This window comes from Glycine max, chromosome 5 (assembly GCF_000004515.6).
Source record: "Glycine max cultivar Williams 82 chromosome 5, Glycine_max_v4.0, whole genome shotgun sequence".
In the NCBI taxonomy this organism is placed as follows: Eukaryota; Viridiplantae; Streptophyta; class Magnoliopsida; order Fabales; family Fabaceae; genus Glycine; species Glycine max.
Window position 1 is genome coordinate 41,128,587 of NC_038241.2, and position 10,458 is coordinate 41,139,044.

Sequence of the window (10,458 nt, forward strand, 5' to 3'; positions counted from 1 at the left end):
ATTAGAACATAACAAATTAAAATTAATGGTTTAAATTTTTCTTAAACAGAATTAACGAGCTCTAAAATGAAAGTTAGTATAAAAATTAGTTAACCAGAATCATACATAAATTATTCAGGCACCACTTAGCTTCTAATGGTTGAAAATGCACTATGATAGCAACCTCAAGGTGGGGACCACTAATTGGAAATTTAATGTTCTATTAGAAATTATTGAATTCTAAAAGCAACACAACAAAAGGATCACAATCAAATTTTAATACACAACCCACACTAACCCCAGTAGGGAAGTAGACCCAAAACCAAATGGGTCCATGAGAAATCTCATAATCAGAAAGGCAACCAATGGGGATTCAGAGAACAAGATGAACATCAAATCTCCAGCCAATAAAGTATAAACACTGGGATGAGGCCAAAGGGTAGGTCCCAAAAACCCCCACTAGGAAATTACCAAAAATGCATGGGCAGAGAGAGAGAAAGCACCCTATTTAGTAAGAGAAAGTTTTGCCTAGTATATATAGTATGGTTAATAAATAATTATTTCTCTTAAATATGTGATAAAGAGTAACTTGGAGTTTATATGTATGCAAGAATGTAATATGTTAAAAGATTAATCTTTCACTCTCTGAAACAAAGATACCCTAAACAAAAAAAACAAAAGCAAGACAGACCCCACACTGCCACACCACGCTGTCAAGTCTCAACACACACTAACAATAATTGAATTTGAACCATTTGCCTATCTGATTCTAAGCAAATAAATAAACGAAAAGCCATTGTTACAAGCATTTCACACTTAACATATCAAAAAAACAAAGGTTTCTACTTTCTACGATGAGAGACATGAAAGACGCAGGTGCCTTGGGAGGCAAGACAGCAAGAGCCTGCGACAGCTGCGTAAGCAGAAGAGCAAGGTGGTTCTGTGCAGCTGATGATGCTTTCCTCTGCCATGGCTGCGACACTTTGGTTCATTCCGCGAACCAGTTAGCAAGCAGGCACGAAAGGGTTCGGCTTCAAACTGCTTCCTCAAAAGTAACCACCACGCACGCATGGCACAGTGGATTCACACGCAAGGCAAGAACCCCGCGTCACAACAGCAAGCACTTTGCGCTGCAACAGCGTCTCAAAGACGAAGTTCTCTTCAACAACACCAGTGTTCTTCCCCTCGTGCCGGAGCTCGGAGGGGAAGAACAAGAACCGGTGGTTGTGGATAACGATGAGACGGAGGAGCAGATGCTGTGTCGGGTGCCCGTGTTCGACCCTTTTGATGTGAGAACCGATGACTTGGATAGTTTTTCTGACATGGATTTCGCTGAGTTTGCTGCTGATGTTGAAAGCCTACTTGATAAAGAAGACGATGAAATAAGTGCGTGTGTGGGAGGGGGAGAGGGAGTTCAAGGTGCAATGGTGAAGGTTAAGGATGAAGAAGAAATTGATGGTGATGTAGCGTGTTATCTGGAATCGGTTTTTGATGATGCCTTTCATTGGAATAACATTGAGTCTGTGCTGTCAGATGCACGGGAAGAGAAGGAGGGTGTGGTGGCGTGTGATGGAGGTGTCGGTGATGAAGAAGGAGGAACAAAGAGAGACATATTTTTGAGACTAAACTATGATGAGGTTATTACTGCTTGGTCTAGCCAAGGTTCTTCTCCATGGACAACTTCAAACCCACCTAAGTTCAACTCTGATTATGACTTCTCCTTGGTACTACTACTACTTCTAATACTTGACTTTCTTTTTTCAATGATTTTGTGCTTGTTTGGATTAAAATTTACAAATTTAAGTTTGAAAGTTCAAACCGAGTTTGCAAAAATAGTCCTCCCTTTTCTTTCATTTCAAATTAAGTTTTAAGGAAAAATTGAAGCTAAACACAATTTACAATGCAACCCAACTGAAAACTAAACAAGAGTCTTTTTCAATTTTACTTTTTTAATAGACTTTGGGAGCCTCCCAACTGAAAATTAACCGAACATGCCCTTTATCTCTTTGAGTAATGCTAGCTAGTATATAAGCTATGCATGCACAATTGTATCTATCGTCATCTATGATTGACATGTGAGTGTTTGTTATTTTCAGGGTTTGAGTGGTGTAGGTGGGGAAGTAAGAAGCTTAAGGGGGCACCTAGATGGTGGAAGAGAAGCAAGAGTGTCAAGGTATAGAGAGAAGAGAAGGACTCGTTTGTTTGCAAAGAAGATAAGATATGAAGTAAGGAAGTTGAACGCAGAGAAAAGGCCTAGAATGAAAGGTCGTTTTGTGAAGAGGACATGCTTTGTTGGAGCCAATGCTTTTCCTGCTTACCACTGACATCAATCAATTAACGGATCCATCTTTGCTTTTTCTGCAAATTTGGGTTAATACTTGGTTTGGCTATATATATGTACGTATATATAGCCTGTATTATATAAATACTAGTAAATAATATTACTGGGCCAGGTTAATTTTACTAGAATTGTTGCTTGGGATATTTCTGTCTATATATATCTCTAGACAGGTTTAGTAATTAGTACTAATTAATGATCATCTTTATTGGCAGGTTTAAGCCTTTTGGAATCCCTTTTCATTGTTTCTTATTAGAAATTCAATTGTTCAATGCTGATGCTGTTATTAGCTAGTTGATATTTTAGGCTGCTGAATTTTATATATATTTATCTGCTAGATCGTGACTTCAGTTTCATGTTTTATGTACATGAAGAACAAAACAACATGAGGGTCGGAGTTGCAAATATTAATGCATCACAAATTTGAACAAATTCATTAATAATCTTCTCAAGTTATGTACTGCATGATGGGAATCTGGAATTCATCTCAGTGAGAAAGGCCGGGTTGGAAATTGGAATAGTTGTTAATGCAATTAATTGGATTTAAAAATATATGGAAGCGTAGTTATGGAAAGAGGAAAGCCACCCCATACCTATATATATTAAGACAATAAATCCAGCTTCTGCTTAGTGGTGGTTTAAAACTGTTAAAAGCATATAAGAATGGATTTAAAAAAACGTAATCAGTTTCTTTTAAGGCAACATAATCAGTTTTCACTCAAACTAAAACACTCCTAAAATTCATGTTATTTTTCACTTATGTCATGTAATTTATTTCTTTCCTAATTTTCATGCTCTATATTTCTTTTATTCTTACCAAATAGACATATCAAATGTTTTTCCAAGAACAATCTCATATACTTGTGGTAAAATTAAATTTGTTATATCAAGGAGTATAGCAAGTTAAAGGGTCTCTTATGAAATTGTTCTTATTCCGTTGAGTGGGGACAAAAGTTTTGTAGGGTTATTCACTATCTTTTTAAGTTTGTTTAGAAAACGTGTAAGTTTTATTTAACATAACAAACACTTTTGCGAAGAATTTTTATAGACATGAGTAAAGTAGTTTATCAGAAGAAATAAAAAACTTTAAGTAGCAAATTAAATCACGTTAATAAGTTTTTTTTTATTCTTTATGGTATATTATTTGTTGTATTTTCATCATCCATCCTTACTATGTGGGGTTTTGCCCCCAACACATAGAACTAACAGTGGCATACAATACTCCTATGGGGGTTCACCATTACTATTTCACAGGGAACGATGTGTGGAATTACAATACTTTTTCATTAGATTTAGTTTTGATAAAGAAAATCATTCAAATAAAAGATTTTATTATCTCCAAAGAACTAAATACGGAATGGGCCAAAAAGAGAATTCAATCTTGGAGCACTAATGAACAATTGCTTGTTGGCAAAGTTTATGAATACATTAGAGGTACCAAGCCTACTATTAGTTGGTGTTCTGTTATATGGAACCCAGCAATTCCCCCTAAGATGTCTTTCATTCTATGGCTTGCTAAAAGGAACCGGCTGCTTACTCTTGACAAAGCTGCTTTTTTGAACAAGGGTTTCGTCTGTCCTTTATGTTCAAATGAGGTTGAGTCAAATGCTCGTTTGTTCTTTTCTTACAGGAAATCTCTCTAAGTTTGGGCTCACATTCGTGATTTGACTCCTTTTCGCAGGCGTTTCACTTCTTTGCAGCGCATTACTGACTCTTTAATTAGGGGCTGACCCACATCAGGTGTTCAAAGAAAATTTCGTTGTCTAGCTATAACAATTACAGTCTACTGCATCTGACTGTCTAGGAACAAGCTGATTTTTGAAGATTATCAATTTTCTGTAATAGAGGTTATTAACAAGATTAAGTTTCTTATGTATAGACAAGCGCACTTGTTGCAATTGTTTTAACATCTTGATGTAGACCTTCTTGTATTAGGAAGACTTTTGATTTTCTCTAGCTGCGGGGTATGTCCCATTTATTGTTGTATCATTTTAAGTTTAATATAATTTACATTTTTCCCAACAGTGGCAGCTTATTACTGAAATCGAAAATGAAAACTCCTATCAACAACCACAAGCTCATCATCATGAGTCATGACCTCTGCATGTATGGTCATATTTATATTTATTCAGGATACAAATTCAACAAGATGTGCCCACTTGCGTCCATGGTCGGTACATACAATTATAAATGATATAATAACTTGTAATTAAATTGTCTTTCTGATAGCTCGAGAGCTACATGCATAAGCGCAGTAGATGACAGATCATGACATGCAAGTTTTGTTCTCTCCCTATATATGAGCAATGAGTGTTTACTGGACCAGATTTTATGAAAATGAAATAACGGAAACTTCAAAAAGGTAATTGGCTCAGGCAGAAACTCAAAATGGCAAATGGGTCAGCACACGACATATAATCATCATCATGTCTCAATTTGTATTGCTTGGTCCCTCCCAATCACTCACACGATCCTTAACTTTTCTTTATGAATTACTTTCCTTTTTATGGGTCCCTTTCTGCTGCAATTAGCTTCCCGTTAATAGGAGTAGAGCCACCCAATATATGCTAGCTGTTCCGTCTCCTTTCAACTTGCACTTTTGAACATGCATGGTCCTTTCCTAATTGAGAGGAATGTTTTTTTTTTTAAGTCATAATTGAGAGGAATGTGTCTAGGATTTTTTTCCTCCCACTTCATATCATTGCTAGTTCATATCATTTCCTAATTGACTCAAAGTTGTTTTTATTTCACGAGTCTCTAATTCAATTTGGCCAGCAATGCTAAGTTCATGCGTTTGACTTTCCTAACGTCCAAACCACCCTATCTCTTCTTAGTTACTTTTTCCAAGCCACCGAGATAGATTTTCCTTATCTTTTTCTGAATATCCCCAAGCAATCTTAATAAATAGAGCCAACAAGATGGATTTTCCTTCTCCTTAAAGAATCTTTTGAACGCATTAACTCTATTATTAATTGAAATTTATTGATGAATGGTGTGGGTAGTCTATTCAAGCATGACATAATATTGATTCACTAAAAAATCAATTTCACGGAGTACTATTATATCTTACAAATCTTTCCGCAAATCTTAGTAATACCTTGGCAAAAAAATTAAATGAAAAATATGTATATTAATGATTTAAAAACTTTAAAATATTCAATACTTTTTTTTTATTTAGTAAGAATATTGGTAAGAAAAATTTGTAGAAAGATTTAGAATTATTTTTTCAAACATCTTAACCATTAATGTTGGTTATGTTCAAGAATATATTTTAGTTAACTTCTAACATTTTTTACTAGTCGAAAAATTTGTTGTTAAAAACTTATTTTATTGTTCATTAAACAGGTTTTAGTAACATATTGTAACGTTTGTTGAAATATTACTTGAAGTAATATTTTTAAAATGTTAGCTTCTAATTTTTAGTTAATTTTTTTTATATTTTTTTAATTTTTATCCTCAATATATTTATCCAATTTTTTTATTCTTTTTAAATAAATCATAGTTTTAATATTTTTTTGTCATTTTAAACTTTTCACCTGCTTTAACCGTTAGTTTTACCGAACATTTATAATTTTAAAAGTTAATTTTTGAGCTTTCAATGGTTGGTTTTTGTTAATAGATTGATAACTGTATCAATTTTATCACAAATAGTAAAAATTAAAATGGAAGTACAAGTGTCGAATCCACATGAACTTTGATTGTACTTAAATGATGCAAACTCAATTATTAAACAATGAGAAGAAGTAGAAAAGAAAATGAATTGTAAGTGTGAAAATTGGGATAAAAGAAAAGAAGAAAGATAACAAGAAAAATAAATAATAGTTTAAATGCGAAAAGATGAAGTTAGAATGCAATAATGTTAGAGCCTAGTATGTTAAAACTACTTATAATGAAAGGTAAAAGACTTATCCTTGTTTCCACCCGCATCTATTCAATTACACTATCTTTGGTTTCCCACATGAAGGACCGTTTATTTATCATTTACCCCCAAATTTCTTTGCAGAGACAAAAATAACAAACCATATTAAGATAAGAGATGCAAAGATTCTTTAATTTGGGCAAAACAAATGTCAATCTATTTATAGCAATAAATTTATTTAGATATCATTTCTCAATTCTTTAGAAAATAATCATTTTTCAATACATTACCCTCTAAACATTATATGAGTGGTCAGACCATAATGACAGGAAAGCATAGAGAGAAATAATAGAAACAAAATTGCATTAAATAGATAATATGAAAGAATTACATTAAGAGTTTGGTCTCAGTCTTCTAATAAAAGGAGTTTAGCCTCTCATAACCATGAAAGACTTTACACCTTACGAACTAATGAAAGAAGGGGTTGGATGACTAATAACAAGAAAAAAAAAGGGAATGACAAAGGAAGATGATTTCTCCTAAGAGATAGACTCAGACTTTGGATAAATCTTAGACTCGGTGTGTATTTTTCTTGTGCTTCGTACTCCTTTTATGGACCTAAGATGGCTTACTAAGCGAGCTGTCCAATTTTTCTAATTTTTTCTTCAAGGTTTTTTCTTTCAATATTTGTATCCATTTTCTTCCAAAACACTTGAATTCTTCTTCTTTCAAATTTTTCTAATAAAAAATTACAAATATATTAATTTTTTTCCATTAAAAACAACAATAAAGTAAAAAAATTATAATTACTTTTAAATAAAATTGACTATCAAATTAACTCAAATTTCACAGTTATTATTTTTTTAATTTTTAGGTAAATTTTCAACTAAATTTTACCGAAGATAACTATTGTTTCGTAACTTCATTAAAAATAAGAATCAATTTAACAAGCAACATTAAGTAGTTAATGAATCAAGTTACGACTAAACTTATGATCCAGCTTTACTCATTGTTAACCCTACTCCTGAAGAGATTAATCTTAATCTCGTAGTCTTTACTGTTGCCTGTCGCTTTCTATGGAAATGGTCAAGGAGCACAAAGCTAAAAGTACATGAGAAAATTTTCTACCCAGGCCAACAAATATATAGTTTTAATCTAAATTAAATATTTATTTTATATAACATAAGTTTATATAAATTATAATATATATAATACAATTAAATTTTATGACAAAGAAATATTTTGAGTGTATAAATTATATTGTATATTTATAATAAATAATTTATATTGTAATATAGAGTTATTTTTAATTATTGATAATTTTTTAAAAAAATATATTGAAATTCAAGTTAAAATTAAAAATATTAAAAATGATAGATTAACAAAATAAGCAGTAAAAAAAAAAACCTCATACAAACGCTCTAGTTGAATAATGTCAATTACTAAAAATGTTATTGTAAAAGATAATCATTCTAATTCTAATTTATAGAGAGAGAGGTAACGTTGTTTTTGGCTCCATTTGATTCAATTTTTCATCAAAAGTCTCTTAGAACCAAACTTAAAAAATATATACGGTTCAGTTTTTTTTTTTTTTTAAATTCAAACCAATCCAAACAAATATTGTGTTGTTTGATTCGATTCAATTTTTGTAGTTTTTAGTAAAATATAATTACATTAAAAATATGTTGATAACAATCCACGCAACTTATTAATATGCTAAACCTTTTACAATAAAATATATAAAATTTCATTTATTTTAAATCAAACATATCTTAAAAAGTCATTTAAAAAAAAAGTAATATCCATTATATAAGTTTCGTATACATAACACTATAAAATATTGTGAAATTTAAGTGGTACACACATAAAATACATAACACTAAAGTAATATAAGTGTTAGTACAAATGTTACGGTTTGGATCAATTTCAAAAATACAAACTGAACTGAACCAATCGGTTTGAGAAAAAAAATCATCGAAAAAAAATCAAAAAGAATTGATTTAGTTTGATTTTCAAGTTTTTTTAGCAATTTTTTATTTTTATTTTAGATTGATTTGAATTTAAACACCTATACATAGAGGGATTAGCACCAAAGCAACAAGAATTCAACATGCGCATGCAGGGTCACAATCCACTACTAATTTGTGAACATATAACTCAATTATTATCCTTTGAGTATTATCATTCTTGTCTTTTCCTTCTAAGATAGGAGGAAAAAGAAAAGGCCAGATAAAAAATATACCTAGCCGTTGGATACTTCACACACACATATTTATAAATCTTGATATAAAAAAAATGTATGTGTATTATATAATTCATAAACTTGATAGTTACTCAGTTAGTGGTGCTTATGTATCGTATAATACATGAATTCGGTAGTTATTCGACTACTGATAATCTCTAGTTTCCTATGATCACACATGACATTTAGATGATTAATTTGTCAATATAACCTCCTCAGGGGCAAAAATATATATATATATATATATATATATATATATATATATATATATATATATATATATATATATATATATATATTCAAAGAAAACACAACAAGTTACGCTTTAATTAATTCATACACAGATACACAAATACCTCAAACCCAATTAACTTGATCGTTAGAATCCTTTTACTGATATTTTCTCCGACTCCAGAACTTAGTCAGAACAGTTGGCAAGTAAACAACTTCCAAAACTCGATCACAGCTCACTGGAGCTTAGTCATAACAATATGTATAAATATTGATAAATAAAATAGCTATTAATAGAATAAAAATAAAGGGAAAATGTGAACTTTGTTGATATTTCTCTTTTACTTTCAAAAACTCTTCTACTTTAATTTAAAATCAAAATTTTAATCATTTATAAATGGTGCTTTAATAGATTAAAAAAAACAAATGAGAGGTAAAGGAGAACCGCTCTATCAATCGCATAGTTAGAGAATATTTCAATGAAAGGAATCTAGACTCTAAATTATTTAGTTGGACACCGTGTGTGACTTGTTTTAAATTTTTGATACCTAAGTTTAATTCTTAACCGATTCAAAAAATAAGATGATCAGGATACCGATGATATTTCGTAATTAATTATAAATTATCTTATTTTAATCTCTGGTAATGATTTGATCATGTTTTCCTGTTTTAAGGAGATAATTATATCTATCATTTTCGATCCGTAATTTTTAGAGTAATAAATAAATCAGTTTAAAGCATTTCCAATTAAGATTCTTGGAGGATTTTTTAAGTGAAAAAACTATTTCTTGTAGTTTCTTTTCCATTAAAAAAAAATTATGTGAAAGAAATAAGAGTTGTATCTTTTATAAAAAAACAATTTCTTACTAGCAAAGAATAATATTTATCTTATTGATTTTGTTCAATGTCATTGTGTTTTATTTAATAATTTAAAAAATATAAAAGTACGAGTTTTTTGAAATTTTTTAACATTGGAATATAATTATTGATGGATTTCTTACAAATAAGACATAGTGGAAATTATAAAAAATAATGTTAGAACGACCAAATAACTAAAAATCCTCACTTAAAAGATTCATATTAAAAATGAGATTAATATATTCCTGATATTGGCTTAAATTGTGTCACCTAGCCGAGGTATGTACTCGGTTTGACCAAGTATCTTTCAGATAATATTGGATTAACAAATAGACCTGCAACTGCATCTCCAAATTCGATAGTAGCATATATGATCTCAGAACTTGGCCAATACCAAAACTGCCAATTCAACTTATTGCTTAAAAAAAAGGAAAATTCATTAAAACTATTATTGATCTTTTTCTATCTAAACTAATGGATTTAAAGCAAATAAAAAAAATTCCTAAACTAATTCCCCAGATTTTTTATCAGTTCCTATTTAGCTAACGGTTCCTTTTCTCGTTCTTCCTTCAAGTGTGCTTTCTCATCCTTATTGGCCTTTTTTACTTCATCTTGTGTCAGCAGCTTCTTCTTGGTCTCCTCAATGGACTCAATCAGACTCTTCAAGCAAGTCTCAGAGTCTTGAGCAATTGACTTAGGCATGAGATTCTCAGCAACATATCAGCAGGTTTCAAGTTGACGTCCCCCAAAACTTCTCAACAGTACTGGAAAACAAACTGTGAGACTCAACATCCAAGTAGCTTTTGGCCAGCACCATGAAATTTCACTACTAGGAAAAACATTTTTTACGACAGCAAAACGATAATGATTGATCAAGAACCGTCTTAATATATAAGTCGTTGGACTGTAGTATATTCCAAGGGTTGGGCTGTTTGTCAATTAAAGCGGTAC

At 31.1% G+C, this 10,458-nt stretch overlaps 1 protein-coding gene across 1 annotated transcript; it reads left to right on the forward strand.

Moving 5' to 3' along the window:
• Positions 1–748: 748 nt before the first annotated feature.
• On the forward strand, positions 749–2,612 carry COL11 (zinc finger protein CONSTANS-LIKE 16-like). The gene is made up of 2 exons (NM_001317436.2): positions 749–1,703; positions 2,076–2,612. The coding sequence occupies exons 1-2, from the start codon at positions 834–836 to the stop codon at positions 2,301–2,303; spliced, it is 1,098 nt and encodes a 365-aa protein (NP_001304365.2). The 5' UTR covers positions 749–833; the 3' UTR covers positions 2,304–2,612.
• The last annotated feature ends 7,846 nt before the right edge of the window (positions 2,613–10,458 follow it).